The 18,890-nt window shown below is 35.9% G+C and overlaps 1 protein-coding gene and 1 long non-coding RNA gene across 2 annotated transcripts; both read left to right on the plus strand.

Annotated features, from left to right (window-relative positions):
• The first annotated feature begins 6,849 nt into the window (after positions 1–6,849).
• On the plus strand, positions 6,850–7,864 carry LOC110675302. The gene is made up of 2 exons (XR_002499351.1): positions 6,850–7,211; positions 7,273–7,864. It is a non-coding gene; the product is annotated as an uncharacterized LOC110675302 (long non-coding RNA).
• A 4,175-nt stretch (positions 7,865–12,039) lies between these two features.
• Positions 12,040–14,482, plus strand: LOC5578035 (zinc finger protein 808). Its single transcript, XM_001663607.2, has 2 exons — positions 12,040–12,370; positions 13,113–14,482. Exons 1-2 carry the CDS (start codon positions 12,153–12,155, stop codon positions 14,452–14,454), a joined length of 1,560 nt encoding a protein of 519 aa, XP_001663657.2. The 5' UTR covers positions 12,040–12,152; the 3' UTR covers positions 14,455–14,482.
• Positions 14,483–18,890: the final 4,408 nt, after the last annotated feature.

Genomic DNA, 18,890 nt, shown 5'->3' on the forward strand with positions numbered 1-18,890 from the left:
AGCAAACAAAAGTTTAAACACAAACAAGTAGCGAACCAGAAACGTCAAACTAGCTGTAAGACAAACATATATTCGGAAACAAGTTGTTGTACACACTGATTTTCGTTTCGTATCTTTTTGAAGTCTTATACCCACCATCAGTAGCGAAAGAGTGGAACTTTTTTTCGAACATTTAAACAATACGGCTAAATTAGGCTGGTTCAGTAGCGTATTTGAACAGTGTGAATTGAAAACAAGAGCCGAAACAGACTTTTTATTGTTATTAGGAAACGAATCAGAGAACTTATTGGAAGCGTTAGAATTTATTTTAGACTAGATGAATTTTCAAAAAAAAGGAGTGAAAACCAGCATACTAGATAAGACAAATTTACCTAGCAAAAGTAAAAAACCTAGAAAACTGTGTAATCGGTGTAACTGAATTTCAGAAACTAAGTACTAATGTTAAAGTTATCGGATGGCAAATCGGAATCTTATCAGAAGAGCAGGAATCAACTCAAATACAGCAAACAAAAGAAAATCAAATAGTTGTGGATGTAGACTAGACTTAATATAAATCAAAAGAAAATAATACAAAGGAATCCCGTTTTCAGATTGCTCGCAGTGAAGATAAAACAAACAATGTATCAAATAGGACAAAAAAGAGAACACTACTTAAAACCTAGAATGAACAAGTAAAGAAAAAAGACTTTCGAAATTATTCTTACGATATGTATTATTGGAGGAGAAGGAACGGCGAAACTAAGCAACTAATAAAATAAAACAAAAAAGCAACAACTTTTTTCCAAGCTAACTCTTTAAGAACAACGTTCAAACAAGGTAAAAGAACAAGCAAAAACCAAAACACACTCTTATACAATCATCTCTAACAAAAACATGGTTATTGACGACTTTTCTTGTTATGATTTTTCCCCAACAAACAAACAAACAAACTTTACACTACAACCTTTTTACTATCGATAAAGAAGACGAAACGAGGGAGGGTAACAGCAATGACGAGCTAAGATAACCAACCAAAACTGTTAAAGTAAAACTATATTAACACTTTACACACATCCACGCAACCTTCTTTGGTCTGAGCGGAACCGAAATGGGACGCAATTAGTGAAACGAGAGCGAGAAACACTCCATTCGCGATGCGTAATGCCAGCCGGTCTGGCACCATGGATCGATTGATTGATTGATTGTATTCGATTCCCTGTGAAATTGGTAGATTTACTGAAGGGCGATCTAAATCTAAATGAAAAACAAAATAGATAAGTTTGGTCACTACTATCCAAGTAAGAAAAAGAAATGGTGTTATGTCGTTAAAACGATAAGGAAACAATAGTAGATTGCTTAGAAGGAGAAAAAAGAATTCAAGCTGAGAATCTAGCAAAAAGGAAGCGAAATCAATATCAAAACCATAAAACTATAGAAGCAAACAAATGACGAAGAAATCGATTAAATATTAAATACTAAATGGTGAGTCAAGAAAACATGAAACCTAAATGTCATAGATGATAAGCAGCGTAAAACAGAGGAAACAATTGAAAACTTTAAACAATTAAAAACTACGTGGAAAACAAAAGAAAACAGCCAACCGTGTGTGTAAGACGATTCTGTTGCTGAGCAAAGCAAAAAAAAAGAAAAAAAAAACAGAAACAAGTAACTGTTATTGTGAAACATTAATATCAACAAGTAATATTAAAAGTGACAAACCGAAGCAAAATAGAAAACAAAAAACGATTCCGGCTGAGTGTGAACTTGGATGCAATAAAGTATTAAAAATCAAACTGTTGGCGGGTTTTCAATTGGTTTGCGAAACACTGGAGTGGAATATCACGGCATGGATCCTGTTGATTGAGTAATTGAAATCTTCCACTTCTTTTTTCTGACGTTACGTTTTAACAGGGACAAGTCTTCTTCTTAGCTTAGTATGCTATGAGTACTTCCACAGTATGGTGCAGCTTATTTTTCAAAAGTTGTGCTCTTCAATTTGATTTGAATTCAGAAGACCACACGAGCAGTGGCGCAACCAATGGGGGGTTTTGGGGTCAAGAGTAATAGTGGTTGGTTTGGTTTGACTTTATTAACGAGATTTTTAGCCCTGGGCTAGTTCATCTCGGGACCAACGGCTTTACTTCCCTTCCGAAGGAAGTCGTCACTATAACTTTTTACGTCATAAGTGACTATGTCGGGGATGGGATTCGATCCCAGGTCCTCGGCGTGAGAGGCGAGTGTTCTAACCACTACACCAGGTCTGTCCCAAGAATAATATTGGTAAAAGACGATTTTCATACAAAATGTTATATTTTGGCTTGCTGTAACTTTGTTTCCCTGTGAGTGATCGACTTGAAATTTTGACGGAGAGCTACAATTATCATTAACATCGCAAAATATGAAAATTTTCTAATTACCAGTTAAAAAGTGACGCACCACACAGAAAAAAATATTTAATTTTCAATGTGATTTAACTTCAAGTATACTTTAAAAATAAATGAAATTCGTATGTTGTTACAGCATCATCTTCTTTTTCTTTCTGGCGTTACATCCCCACTGGGACAGACACTGCTTCTCAGCTTAGTGTACTTATGAGCACTTCCACAGTTATTAATTGAGAGCTTACTATGCCAATGACCATTTTTGCAATCGTATATCGTCTGGCAGGTACGAAGATACACTATGCCCTGGGAAGTCGAGAAAATTTCCAACCCAAAAATATCCTCGACCGGTGGGATTCGAACCCACGACCCTCAGCTTGGTTTTGCTGAATAGCTGCGCGTTTACCGCTACGGCTGTTTGGGCCCCAGGGTTACAACATCATATAAACTTAACTGAATATACATACAATTTTCAACTTAAAATGGTTGAATATCAAATTGAGAAAAATTCAGGGTCGCCTATTTTCCCGGAAAACTCAGTTGGATTTTTTTTTGTTTTCCCCTGACACTACTTACTTTGAAAAATCATAACTCAAGAACGAAGCATCATAGAAACAAAGTTTTTTATGAAAATGAAAGCAAATTTTCTCAGGAATAAAAAAAATATTAACTGGAAAAAGTTTTCCACAAAGTTTTCCACCGTTGAGAAAATTCGTAAAGAAAAGCCGGAAAAACTATGCTCCAACTCGTGGAAAATTTAAAAAAAAATATTTTTAGAAGATAATTTCATAAGCTTTAATCCCTGAAATTTTTGAAATGTACTTTTTTTTCGTTTTCGAGCTATAGCCAATTTTGTGAAAAATGTGCAAATGTGCCATTTTGAGCCTTTTCTTTGAAAAATCATAACTCAAGAAAGAAGTCTTTGGAAGCATCGTAGAAACAAAGTTGTTTTTATGAAAATGAAAGCAAATTTTCTCAGGAATAAAAATAAATATTAATTGGAAACAGTTTTCCACAAAATTTTCCACCGTTGAGAAAATTCGTAAAGAAAAGCCGGAAAAAACTATGTTCCAATTAGTGAAAAACTTTCAAATATATATGTTTGAGAAGGTAATTTCATAAGCTTTAATCGCTGAAATTGTTGAAATATACTTTTTTTTCGTTTTTGAGTTATGGCCAATTTTGTGGAAAATGACCATATAAGCCTTTTCTTTGAAAACCCATATTTAAATCGAAGCATCGGAAAAACAAAGATTTTATATCAAAGCATGATATTTTTCATGAAAAATTTCACCGCTAAGAAAAACTAAAAAAACTGTTTCTGCCTCAATTTTTCATTACACTGAAAAGGGATTCTTTCTTTTCTATTGAACAAATAAGATTATTATTATTATTTTTTTTATTTATTCAATTATTCAGTATATAACTTACATTTTCATCTTAATACTATCTATTTTTTTCAACCGGGAAGATTCTTTTAAAATCATTTTCATGGTTGCATACATTTTTGAAATTTGACATTAAGCGAATGGCTAGAGATGCTAGTATTAGAAAGACAGCGGAAATTAATAACGCCAAACAATTTTTCGACTGGGCTGTGTCGCAAAAGGTGAAAGACTAATTTAAAAAAAGATTGGGAATTTATCTATGCAACTGAAAATGACTATTCAGAGGCTGAAAAATTTCTCCAGGAAAGATTTTCTAATCTTGTTCCAATTCCTGGAACAAAAAATATCATTCATTTATACCAAAAGACGAACGAAGCATTTTTGCTAGTGAATTCTCAGATGCACATGGAAACCAAGAAAATACAGCATGCTTTGTTCTTAATAATACAAAGAAACCATAATCTTCTGGTGTTAGCAATCAAAGACAATCTTCCCGGTTGAAAAAATAGATAGTATTAAGATGAAAATGTAAGTTATATACTGAATAATTGAATGAATGAAATTTAAAAAAATAATAATAATCTTATTTGTTCCATAGAAAAGAAAGAATCCCTTTTCAGTGTAATGAAAAATTGAGGCAGAAACAGTTTTTTTTTTCAGTTTTTCTTAGCGGTGTAATTTTTCATGAAAAATATCATCCATTCCGACTTATACTTCATTAAAACCAATCCCATATCTTTTTTTTTCAGATTTTTTTAGAAAATTTGCAATTGCTTTGATAAAAAATCTGTGTTTTTCCGATGCTTCGATTGAAAAATGGGTTTTCAAAGAAAAGGCTTATATTGTCATTTTCCACAAACTCGACCATAACTCAAAAACGAAAAAAAGTACATTTCAAAAATTTCAACGATTAAAGCTTATGAAATTACCTTCTCAAAAATATATATTTGAAAGTTTTCCACTAATTGGAACATAGTTTTTCCGGCTTTTCTTTACGAATTTTTTCAACGGTGGAAAATTTTGTGGAAAACTGTTTCCAGTTAATATTTTTTTTATTCCTGAGAAAATTTGCTTTCATTTTCATAAAAAAAAACTTTGTTTCTACGATGCTTCTTTCTTGAGTTATGATTTTTCAAAGAAAAGGCTCAAAATTGCACATTTGCATATTTTTTACAAAATTGGCCATAACTCAAAAACGAAAAAAAAGTACATTTCAAAAATTTCAGCGATTAAAGCTTATGAAATTATCTTCTCAAAAATATTTTTTTGAAAATTTTCCACGAGTTGGAGCATAGTTTTTCCGGCTTTTCTTTACGAATTTTCTCAACGGTGGAAAACTTTGTGGAAAACTTTTTCCAGTTAATGTTTTTTTTTATTTCTGAGAAAATTTGCTTTTTTTATAAAAAAAAACTTTGTTTCTACAAAACTTTGTTTTGTTTCTTGAGTTATGATTTTTCAAAGTAATTAGTGTCAGAGGAAAACAAAAAAAATCCAACTGAGTTTTCCGGGAAAATAAGCGAGCCTGATTTTTCTCAATTTTTTTTTATTCATATATTGATGAACCCTGCCTGTGGAAAAAGTTTCATGAAAATCTGAGACCCTTCGGCCCACTTTGTACGGAAATAAAAAAAATCCCCAGCTTAAAGGATTTCATATAAAAAGAATTTGTTTATTTTTCCATAAAATATTATGATAAAGAGATAGAGGGCTGAACCCAAAATTCCTAGAAACTAACATAATTATCGTAATGCCAGAATTCACACGGATATTACAAATTGCTACTGCCGGTAATCTTACTGGAATCTCAGAATTGGCGGGGCGAATGTTTTCGTAACCTCAGAACTCCTAAGCAAAACTCAAAATACCTTCCGAAACATCAAAACTCATATCGTTTTCCCGAGATTTTTACTCAAAAGTAAATTATTCCATTCAATTCCGCAATCTCAAAGCATGTGTAGCAACCTCTGAAGCTAACTACCAGTAGCTTTGTAGTAAATGCTAGTGATCCTATATAGAGAGATAAGCGGAAGTAAAATGGAATGATTTGGCAACAGACCAGCAGTGCTGATTTTGCTCGGCGCCGAGAATAATATTGTAACACGAACATGACTTCCTCATCGCTAAAAAGTGTATTTTGTTCCGTTATAGATCTTTGAGCTACATACCCTAACTAATAAACAGCCAAAAAAAATCAACAACTAAAAATCGCATTCACAAAAAAATTAAAAAGAAAAATATTTCATTTCTTTGCTTCAAGCAAAATTACTTTTACCAAAATAATTTCAAGCGGATTACATTACTCCTCAAGAAAAGTTCAAAACATACATAACGCATGTTCGTTTGGCTCACATTTTGACAGCTCTCGCTGCTCGATTGGCTCACACTTTGACAGAAATGTCAGCTTCCGCGAATCTCTCTTATAAAGGATTACTAGTAAATGCTACCTTTATTCATAGCAATGCGTTGGTAGTAGTATGTTCGAAAGGTGTAGAAAGGAAAATGACACAAACATGTTCCACTCGTGTTCCACATATAGCGTTTACTACCGAGAATGTAGTAAACTCAACTTTACTACATTTTATTCATACGGCCCATTATTGCGTGTGCAGATCGACGTTGGAAATATGTGAATAATGTGAGTTCAACTTTGCTCACTAATATTCACTCCCAATACGACAATTCGTCCGGTGGGGTGTGCTGCTGTCGTCATGATGATGGTTGACAAGAGCAATGTCAAACTCATTCATGGTTTCAAAACATTCGGAACAAAATATTTATTTTCACCGCTTACTTCACTTCCCGCATGGAAAAATACAGTTTGCCTTGTTTTCCAAACAATAAGATTCTTCTAACCGGTAAGGTTAATATATCGGAAACAGTTGCTTCTTTGTTAAACAATATCAGTGGTAGAGCATTAAACCATTTCAAATTATTTGTGTAACGAACAACAAACAGTGACAATATTGGAAAGTGTCCAGAAATTGTAAAACTATACGGGAATGAAAAATTGTGGGAAACAGTAAAAATATAAAATTACCGTTTGTCGAACGGTTCGTGCTTCTACTTGCACAACACACTAATACATATGAGCATTTCACCATATGTTACCTCAGCCTAACAGTTCGGCAAACAGTTTAAACATTATGTACACTCCTGAAAACTTCTTTCAACAGCTTTGCAAATCTTTGCAGCGATCAATTTTATATATTATTTTTTTATTTTTATTTTTTTCTGGTTACGCAACTTGACATAAAAAATAATATATATTTGAACGATTTGTGTGAAAACAGGGATCCAAAACATAAAATTATTTTTATATTTATGTGGAACCGAAAAAGTGGCTGTATGTTTTTTAAGCGTGTTTGTTTTTGCAATGTCCATCGAAAAAAAAAACAAAAGAATAAATTTCTTTGCTTGTTTTTCTTCAGTTTGAACAGAAAATCGTAAAAAATATCGAGTGCTGGTAAGTAATTAATCCAATCTAAGTATTACAAATGGATTAATTTATTTCATTTCCTTTAAAGATATAGGACAAGATGCAGATACCATCGATGTTGGACAGTGGATCCATTTCAACGGTCGTAGTTACGAGTATGGCCAGACGCTACAGCCGGCTCCTTGAGTTTTCAGCTGCGCAACCGATCAATTATCAGCAATATAACCGGGACTAAGTTGACTTACAAAACCAGAACAGCCAATCCAGCAGGATTATTACCGGTGAGAACATTTTCGGAAGCTGATACTTCCGGAAGTTGCCGAACGTTACAACCTGGGAGAACATTCAATCAACGCCCACAGTGTTTAAAAAAAATGTTAAATAGTTGGTAAGGAAAAGTAGTGAATAATAAAACTGAAAATTGAACCTTTTTTATAATGAGAAATAATGAGACAAAATATGTGCAGTCTCAATTTACTTCAAATTCAAGCAATAACGACTTCTTTTTTATAAGTACAATTTTTTCGACTCGGCAAAGTGCTTGTAAATGTATCAATTGAAGTAAATTGTGTACTATTGTATACATGTTTCATTATTTCTTATTGGATGTCTTCATCATTTCCTAGCTTATTTTTTTTTTCCTCTACGGTATAATCACAAAAGAACAGTACAATATAGGGTGAAAATAAATATAAAGCACCAAAAACTAACAATAACCCATACATTATTCGTTTTTTCTCGAATTTATGGTTTTAATGTTTCTTAACTGTTTCACTTATAATGGATTTGGCAAAAAATGGATAGTATATGTACCTCTTGGCAAATTGGCCACGAAAAATTTTGTTCAAGAAAATCTTCGTTTTGAAATGGTTACATAACTTAACCGCCTATTACCCACATTGTTATTTGTGCATTTACCGTTCCCCAAACTGTCAATATCGTTCGCCGTAAGGTTGGTTTATTGTTATTTTGCATATTACGACAAATTATTCAGATGCGGTTGCAAATGGTTGCAGACACTACGGGAAACAGTACTCGTACGGTTCTAATTTATGCGGGAAGGCAACGGATGTTACACACCATTCTACAACTCCGGAATAAGGATGTTTGGAATCCGATTCAGCCCACGTAATGGATCTTGATGCACTGTTGGAGTCGATAGAACACATATTCTACATTTGCAGCTGCGGAATTGGCCTCAGTAGAGTGATGATCTGTTGCTTTCTCGGTACAAAAAATACCGAATTGTATTGGTTAATAATTCTATTGATAAACGCGAAAATCAATTATTAAAATTTTGAGCAATTGTGTGGTGACCTAAAGAATATCTTGAAAAAGTAGGACGAATCTTGCAGAATATTATTAATTAATATGATTATAGTGATACTAATAATGATTGTGTTTGTTTTTTTTTTCATCAGAAACAGTGGAACATGAAGTACGTGTAATACAGATTCATTCTGATTGAAATGATTACAGCCTTAATAATTTATTTTCAAGCATCATTGTTATCTGTTAAACTAAATTAGACAAATTTTAATCAGAATGAGTTTGTCTTGCACGCATTTTCTTTTTTCATTGTGTTTTATTGAGATAATCCACCAAATATCACATTATGTTAGAAATATAACAGAACAGTACATCATACGATTAATTCACTATATTGTACCGTAAACCAATAATTACCCAAACATTATTTATTTTCATCAGGAATTTATGATTTTACTGTTTCTAAACTGTTTGCCTTACAATGAATTTGTCAAAAAATGGATAGTATATCTACCATTTGGCGAACTGTGAGCGACAAATTTTGTTCGGGAAAATCGTCGTTTTTAAATGGTAACATAACTTAACCGCCTATTTCCCACATTGTTATTTTCTCATTTACCATTCGCCAAACTGTCAAAACAGTTTCTGTGATTGTTGCTTTATTGTTATTAATCATGATTCATGATATTGTTCAGATATGGGTGCAAATTGTTGTGGACGTTATGAGAAACAGTACAAATATGGTTCATAGTTATGCGGGTTATGTTATTGAATGAGATCCAATGGTAGAGAATTCATTTATCTACCCAATGGTATTTTCAGGGGCAGCGGAGAATGTCCCGAAGCGTGTTTTATTCAAGCGCAAAAATCGCTCAGGCGAAAGTTCCAATGAAACTAACCTCACATATCCTGGTTTTCCAACCTCAAACTAGTGCTCCTACCAGCCGGATCTCAATTTTTATGAAAGGAGTGCAATAATACAAAAAACAAACGTATGTAGAACATAGAGAATGGATATTCCTACCTTTTCCGCCTAACTGTTTCATTGTGAACCGTCTTATAGAAGAGTGCATGGTGACGTCACGAAAAATTCTCCTTCTCTGTCCCTCTTTCATAACGCTCAATTGACTGCCCTGCTCTTTGACACTCACTGCTGGAATTGTTTAGATTTTTTTTTATATGGAGTTGACATTCACTGCTGGAATTGTTGACATTTTTTTTATATGGAGTTTTGAGGTTAGGTCAGGCGTGCAACGATCTATGTCAGGAAAATAAAACATTTTTCCCCACAGCGGCATGTGATGGATGCGTGAAAAATCAAATCTCTCATCATCTGACTAGTTGCGCCAGGGTGGGTGTACGGCTGTCAACTACAAACAAAGCTCGCCTAATAATCATCTCTCGGGCGGGCCGTCCCAAACAGCACAGGTCGAAACGCGGGCCATGCCAGACAGCAAATACTGATGCATTTCAACACTCACACAGCGTGATACCTAGCAGCGTTGTGAGCCAAACGAATACACCCACAAAACATGAACGGTAGGCGAACCTCGTTGCGTATACCCCCCCTGAGTTGCGCTACCAAAGTATAGATGGCTAACAGTATGTTGCGTTTTGCGATTGAAAGCGTATAATATACGCTTCCAATCGCAAAACGCAACATACTGTTAGCCATCTATACTTTGGTAGCGCAACTAGTCAAATGATGAGAGATTTGATTTTTCACGCATCCATCACATGCCGCTGTGCGGAAAAATGTTTTATTTTCCTGATATAAGACGGTTCACAGTGAAACAGTTAGGCGGAAAAGGTAGGAATATCCATTCTCTATGTTCTACATACGTTTGTTTTTTGTATTATTGCACTACTTTCATAAAAATTGAGATCCGGCTGGTAGGAGCACTAGTTTGAGGTTGGAAAACCAGGATATGTGAGGTTAGTTTCATTGGAACTTTCGCCTGAGCGATTTTTGCGCTTGAATAAAACACGCTTCGGGACATTCTCCGCTGCCCTTAAAAATACCATTGGGTAGATAAATGAATTCTCTACCATTGGATCTCATTCAATTTCATACATAAGTGAAGTAAGCGGTGAAAATAAATATTTTGTTCCGAATGTTTTGAAACCATGAATGAGTTTGACATTGCTCTCGTCAACCATCATCATGACGACAGCAGCACACCCCACCGGACGAATTGTCGTATTGGGAGCGAATTGTCGCGCGCCCGCCAAATCGGAACGCACGTGTAACTCGTTCCCGACATAAGGGTTTGTTCACAAATTTCATAACGCTAAAAATTGCCATTTTCGACACCCACCCACCCCTTCGTAACGCTTTTTGTATGAATATATATAGATCTTATAGAATATATATAGATATAGATCTTTGAGCTACATATCAAAACTAATAAACAGCCAAAAAAATTAAAAACTAAAAATCGCATTGACAAAAATTCAAAAAAGTAAAACATTTCATTTTTTCGCTTCATGCAAAATTACTTTTACCGAAATAGTTTCATGCGGATTACATTACTCCTCAAGAAAAGTTCATAACATACATAACGCATGTTCGTTTGGCTCACATTTTGACAGCTCTCGCTGCTCGATTGGCTCACACTTTGACAGAAATGTCAGCTTCCGCGAATCTCTCTTATAAAGGATTTCTAGTAACCACGTGTGTAGCTCGTTGTTTTTGGGCAGTTGTATGGATTTACACGTTATTTAACAACGTTATAGTGAAGAAAGGATCATTCTCGACCTGCCAGTGGTGTTGGTTTGGATGCTTATTCATTCGTTTGCTCAGAGATAACGAGCTACACACGTAGTTACCAATGGCTTTTAGGGCGTTATCCCAGATTATGCGAGAATTGGTGAACTCGTGCATTGATCCATTGTTTTTGTATGGACCGATGCACGAGTTCACTAATTTGACGTTTGGGCGGTGCCGAATTCACTAGTTTCCATGGTCACATAAATAACATGGCACCGCTAAAACGTCAAAGTGAACCCGTGCATAGGTCCATTGTGCTCTGCAAGATAAATCCACGTAATGCGATTATCTGAAAAATACCGTCGCAGTGATTATGAAAATCACCATATGTTTCAGATTTAGAAACTTTGAAACATTTGTGTCCTTGAATGGCGAAAAAATCCAAGTCTACTTGAATTTTGACGTTGCGTTTGAATTGCGCGCATATCTTCTGCGCGTTACCGCCGCCGCTGGATGTGGATTTAATATAAGCGCCGCAATATTATATTTTTTATCCGGGATGTGCTTCAACCCAGGTGAATTGAAAAATAGCGTAAAAGTTCCCTGAAAATTAAAAGAGAGGAAGATAGAAAACAGTCATAAAAACATAGATTTAGTACCTAATTCTGTTACTACCCGTGTCTTTGGTGAAGGCTTATTTTGTGCTCTGCAAGAAAAATACACGGAATGCGATTATGTATCAGAAAATGATAGCTTGTCAAATTCCGGTTCGGCCCACAGTGTGTCATGCTCGGTGGAGATGCTCTAAAAGCACTTTTTTGTTTACCTGCAGGTAAAACAAAAACAGCATGCCAAAACAAAAACAGTCAGCGTGCGTTGGACAATCGTGAAGCCAAAACAAAACAGCATTTACGACGAGTGGTGACTGCGCGCCGGAATTTAATTCCATAATCTGATCACCGTATACGAAAAATCTAGCCGCCGCGTCCATGCAGTGTGCCGTTCCGAGCTGCCCGGGATGGGAGAAACAGCTGGTCCCATTTCCACAGAACCTAGTGCTGCAGAGTCGCTGGAAGCGTGCCATCGAAGCCGGAACTGGTCTTCGGATTCCAATGTACCATTGCGGGGCACTTTGCTCGTGGCATTTTGGTGACGACCAAACGAGAAATCCCCGGGAGTATTGGGAACCGTACCGGTTCCTGCATCGGTGAGTAGGAAACTGTTGAAGCCTTACAATCCTGCAAACCTCTCTAATGTATGACGTTATATTATTAAAATTTATCCAATCAGTCTCAAAAATAAGGGGTGCTTATGTTGCCCTGGGAGCCTTCTTTAGCCGAGTGGTAGAGTCCGCGGCTACAAAGCAAAGCCATGCTGAAGGTGTCTGGGTTCGATTGCCGGTCGGTCCAGGATCTCTTCGTAATGGAAATTTCCATGACTTCCCTGGGCATAGAGTATCATCGTACCTGCCACACGATATACGAATGCGAAAATGACAACTTTGGCAAAGAAAGCTCTCAGTTGATAACTGTGGAAGTGCTCATAAGAACACTAAGCTGAGAAGCAGTCTCTGTCCCAGTAAGGACGTTAATGCCAAGAAGAATAAGAAGAAGAAGTTATGTTGCCCTGGGTGGCCACCCCATCATTCAAATGTATGAGAATCAAGATTCATTTAATTTCCCTGTGAAAATCCTAGCGCCAATAATAGAAACACTGTTCCTTTAGTGGTGGTATGTTTTTAGCATGGTCCATTTAATGGCGCAATCCATGTTTTAAATAGGTTTATGATTAAATGACATGCATATTATTCGATTGCCTATATCATGTGGGTATCATGCATCATAGAAAAATATCAAAATATTCATCCCCACTAAAAGAACGTTTACTCTACTAAGCATATTCGATTGATAAATTTAACAGCAAGTAAATTTTGTCAATACCTGTTTCAGGAAAGGTAAACCAGTCGAAGTTGGAAGCTGTCGATTTTGTCTAAGGTTTGATGACCGGCAGAACATGGTTTCGGACAAGGAAATATTGAACAATCCAAGTTTGGTCCGATTGGTTCGGTATGCGCTGAGGATCAAACTAACCGAAGATGATATCCTGAAAGATGTCTGCAAGGAATGTGAATCGAAGGTGGAAGTCGTAGATAAGTGGCTAAAGAGTAGTAAGAAAACTGAAATGGAATATAAAGCTTTAGAGGGCGCTACTAAGAAGATCGTTTTCAAGAAAGTTGGAGCAAAAGTTATCGACGAAGACAAAACTCCACATGCTGCGGAAAAGGCCAATGCTCTCAGCATGGAAGTCGAAATAATGGACCCAAAACTTGAAGATCATGAGGAGGACAGTGAGCATGACCAACCAAACGATCAGATGGAATCGATTGTTGAAGATGACCATGTCAACACAGATCACGATTATGTGGTGGAGGCATTGAATGATTCATCTGAGAATGCTCAAGTTGTGGTGAGCGAAGAAATAATATCCGGAAGGCCCCTGGTACCAGTGGTGAAAAAGTATAACTTCCCGCCAAATACACACAGTAAACGTGGTCCTCAACGTCGACCCAAGCCCAAAGATACAGGAGAGCAAATCAAGTACAGAGAGTATTTGAGCAAGAAGTGTAGCATTTGTGATACTGTTTTGGACAGTCCGGAAGACCTGGTAGCTCATCTGACTCAGAATCATTCCAATGGATCGCCCTACAAATGCACAGAATGTGGAAAGTCATTCAAACTGATTACTTCCTACAATCGACATCTCGGATTTCACGATGAAACTAATCGACCCCTGAAGTGTTGCTACTGTCCGATGGGCTTCAAATACAACCACAGTCTGTTGAATCATGAAAACCGCCATCATGGAGCTAATCATCAAATCCCACAGAAGAAGAAACCCTCCGAGAAGACATTCCAGTGCATGAAATGTGACAAAGCATACAGAACGAACTACGATCTTTTGGATCACGATCGGTATATCCACCAGCAACTTCCCGGAACGACTTGTAAGCTCTGCGGCAAGCACTTCCGGAACCGAGCCTCGCTCCGGAAGCATCATCTGGTGCATACCGGAGATCGACCGTACGACTGTCCGCACTGTGACTCGGTATTTCGAAACACTACAAGTCTTGTGCGGCACGTTGCCCACAATCACAAGGATATCGCACCGGTTGACCCCAAGGACATCATAGAAGAGTCGGATCCTTCCTTCAAATGTGCCATTTGCGAACAGCAGTTCCATACACAATCCGAGTTGGTTCAGCACATCAACGTTACCCACATTGGCATCTAATATAGGTAGATGTACGCTTTTCTTAAAACACTTTCTACTGTATTTTATCAGATGACTCGTCCATTATTATTATTATTTATCTTTATTGAAGTAGCTTTTCGCCCTTGGCGAGTTAACCCTTGATTCCCAAATTCCATGCAAAACGATCAATATATTTAATTAAATTCCTTCTATTAAACAGAGGGGTATTGATAAACTGCTCGCGATTGTACATTTCAATGTCACTAATCACCATATGTCAAGGAAAGCAACATCCAAAAGCTTTTTTGAAACTGCGTCATACATAACTTTCGGGACCATTATTCCCGGGATATTATAGCGCCTTTTTAACAAGACATGTGTCCAACGCCCAAGATATGCCATGTTATTAGCATAAAAATGGCACATGATGCTTTATGGTCCCGTATATCACTGTACCGCTGCAGTTCCTCCCCTTCCAAATTTTGCCAAATGTATGTATGCTAAATGGCATTATTCCCAACCTCTGCACCCTTTCCGCATGGAACGGTTTTCTGATAAAATTGATCAATTTCACGGTTTTTTTATACGGTACCGCGGAGCAAGTGGGTAAATGGGGTAAGTGAAAATAATTGGTATATTAAACTCAGTATGTGAATTAACGCTTTAAACTCATGCGTAAACATTTGAGGCCATTGAAAACATTACCATAGGTAAGAGATTTCTGAAATTTTTCTGCCATTATTGCATACTAGAGCGAAAAATCGTTAACCTGTCACTTATCACTCCGTAACAAGTTGACAGCGTGCAATCTTATTTTAATATTTTCAGCGGATAAAAATTGCGGAAAATAATTTTCTGTACCACCTCTAAGTTGTTCCCTCTGACAGTTTTGAACTGCAATAAAAAAAGTTTTAGAATTCATTCGATGTAGACCTAAAAATAACTAAATTGAAACACCGTCGATTTTCTAATCACGTGGGGCAAGTGAAAATTTTCTCTTTAGAGATTGAATTTGTGTTTTCTCTTTACACCGTGCCCGGTATATTCTCATACAAATTCGAGATAACATTTCTTTGCGCTTGTTTTACTGACATCATTGGTGATAATATTTTTTGAAAGTGGTTATAATACTGATTCACTACAGGAAATATTTTGGAAATATTTCTTTTTTTTTTTTTGTTGGTAGCGATAGGGGTAGTACTGGCACTCTTAATCTGCCCTAAGCTCCTTCCCAGCATTTGCTTTTATAAGCCTCTATTGCGTTCATCACACAGACGTTCCTAAGCAATGTTGCTCAAATGGTCACTGTGTACGCTAGCAGCAATCAGCCCTTGCCGTAGTTTTGCAGTCTAGTAGTTTAGACTACTATCAAACTATGATAAGGCCTGAAATGCTACTAGAGTGGTTAAAGTGAAGAACGAAATAGTTTTATTAAAAGGTCCTCATTCCCCATTTCATTTCATCACTCACTATCGTCACTTTTATTTTCGACACTATCACGTATTTCACCGATTATCACTCATCAACTTTCGTAATACACTTCAGATATACTTTCCATTATATCACTTTTCACATCACACCATTTTCATATAAATTCATTGTTATTAGCATTTACCATCTGTTAGCATTACTAAGTAATTAAAAGATATTCAATCTAAATGTTTCATTATTTTTGTTGCTGTAGAGTCATTACTATTCAAACTACAATTTAGCACTATCAACAAAGTTACAGTAAAACAAAATCACTTCGATCCATTTTTCTGCACTCGCTGCCATTATTAACACTTTTATCATGCATGTTTGAAGAACTAAGCAATAATATTTATATTCAGAGAAATGATTGCAAAATGTATTATGCCCTTTATTAAATTAGTAGAGTTCACATCATTATACATCATCATTATTAATTTTTCACACACAACTATCAGAATCACTTCCAATTTCATTTTCAAATTTTCATCACCATAGATTTTATTATAAACACACCATTAGCACCAACACAATCACTAAATTTAATAACAACAAGTGTTACGCGCAGTTCCACCAAACACCCATTCTTATGTTGCATTATAAAACGATTGATCACACGTTAGCTTCGAAACTTAACAACCATTACTAATTAGTACAAAGGATGCTACAGCTCGTGTTAAACGAACTGAACCATCAACAACCAGCACTGGTTTATAAGTAACTAATGAGCCCTGGCGGTCCCTCCGTTCGAAGAGGACCTGATAATATGCCGAAACATATTAACAGATCCTCCGCCTGAATGCAGCCGTTTCATAATAAATCATGAACCGTTAGAGGTGTGCCAAAGTATTGGGAAGGTGATATGTTTCACAGACGGGTATTATTATGGTGCACCTTCTACTTTGGCACCGTCAAACCCTGTGATCGTGGCCAGGGTAAATATTTTGGAAATATTTCAATTATAAACTTATTTTATCAACTTAAGAATTTATGAAAAATATTTCCAGCGGCACGCTCATAGGCAGAGCCCAATTTCAATCTGCTGTTATCGCACATATATTTATCAAATTTTATCAATATTTATCTATTCAAAACGCAATATGATTAACTTAAAGTTTCTGAAACTTTTTTGTGAATGCTCTGATTTTCACTTTGTTAACCAGACCAATATGAACAAAAATTCATTTTAAGTGCAAAACACAACTTCAATGGACATTTCATCACTTATCATAGCAATTATTTTTTTCTAATTCATAAAACAAGCTATTCTACGTTAGTATAATACTACCAGACTACAATGAAATACTTAAATATTGGATTATCCTACAATCAGTAAAGTTATACCAAAGAAAAGAAAAAGTGTATGAGAATATATTGGACACGGTGTAGGTAGCTATAAGTATACAAAGTTCGCAATTATCAGAACAACAGAACGTGCTGATATTTCAAGAAACACTATACTCAAAGCGTTAAATGCTATTATCATGGCCAAATCATGGAACTTCTCTAAAAAAAAGGTTGCCAAATCTTACGATATTAATATGTTTACTTCGGACAGCCGATTAAAAGGAAGACGTTGATTGAAAAGTTAAAATATAAAAGAACACATGTAAATCTCGTGGAATGTCTATGTAAAGCTAGTTCAAAACATAAAAATGGGGTATAGGTGTAACTACATAAAAAAGTTTCAAAACACTTTATTGAAGGATTCCGTTTGAATTCCCCCGATGAGTTATCCGACGTCATATCCGATTTTCTTAACAAATAACGAGCGGTGTATTCTACAGAGTAGAAATGCAATTGCTGTCCCATGAACTAACATTGGAAATGTTATCGAATCATTCCAACAAACATAACTGAGCAGAAGAAAATTCAAGTAACAAGAATAAAATATTTTTCGTTTACATGTTACTTATGTTATTGTTCATTGGGACGCCTTAACAAATGTTAAAAGTAATAGAAATCGTGAATATAACTGTTAGTTTTTGAATTTATTGTTCAAAACGATAAACTTTTCACTTGCCCCACTTGTGAGGCAAGTGAAAAGTAAGGAGACGTGTTTCAAAAACTTTTTCTGCACTTTTTCTTCAATTTTACGTAAAAATAATCTTCAGCACACTGCTTATATTTGGTGGGGGTCGAGTTGAAAAATATACACGAGCTCATTTGTTTTAAGCCTCTAGGATTTGAAGAATCCCAACTATGCGAAATCCATTACCCACTTGCCCCACGGTACCTTAATGTTAACCTAAGCCATGTTGACAATGTCATGCAACTAAATGCAGAAAAACAAATAAGACCCAGGTAACCAATAAGCACTTAAAAAATATTTATTTAGCAGGTCATTTAATGCTAGTAAGCCGTATATGCGCCTTAAATGCTACCAAAATTCAGGTTTTGGCCCGATATACGGCTGCTTAAATGCTTGGCCTTCAGTAATTTCTTATTCGGTTGTCAAAAATGATAACGTAGAGAACGTATCGCTCACGTGGAGCAAACACAAAAATTATCTCGCTCTCCTTTCTTTACCCAACCACCCCTCGCGTTCCATCTTTCGTAAAGTGACCAGACGTCCCGGAAGTTTCAACTTAACAGTACAGTGTCAATATTTTTTATTTCAATTAACTTAGTACATAGTACATGTCTTAGAATGAATATGAATGTGAATCGCACATCAAATATGAGCAGCGTCTCATTGGGAATGAGATCTGACAAGCGTCCCGGATTTTTTCCGGGACACATCTGGTCACATTAATCTTTCGTACCTCTCTAGCTTCTATTAACACACAGAAAAAAAATACGTTCTCTTATCCGTGAACAGCAGACGTGAACTCGTCAACAAGCAAAAATACACCGTGAACTAGATCATGTTTATGTGAACGTTGGTGGTAGTTTGACAGTTTTTTTGACAGTTCACGTTTTCCAGAACTCATTTTTGAGCGTGTACTGTACTACTATTGATTAATTATTATCGTCTAACAATGTTCTATCATTCATTATAGAAA

The sequence above is a fragment of the Aedes aegypti genome, chromosome 2 (genome assembly GCF_002204515.2).
Source record: "Aedes aegypti strain LVP_AGWG chromosome 2, AaegL5.0 Primary Assembly, whole genome shotgun sequence".
Taxonomy (NCBI): domain Eukaryota; kingdom Metazoa; phylum Arthropoda; class Insecta; order Diptera; family Culicidae; genus Aedes; species Aedes aegypti.

Coding starts and splice junctions, on each gene's coding strand:
- LOC5578035 (XM_001663607.2), top strand. CDS start 12,153: ATGCAGTGTGCCGTTCCGAGCTGCCCGGGATGGGAGAAACAGCTGGTC. Junction 12,371..13,112: donor CCGTACCGGTTCCTGCATCG/GTGAGTAGGAAA, acceptor TACCTGTTTCAG/GAAAGGTAAACCAGTCGAAG.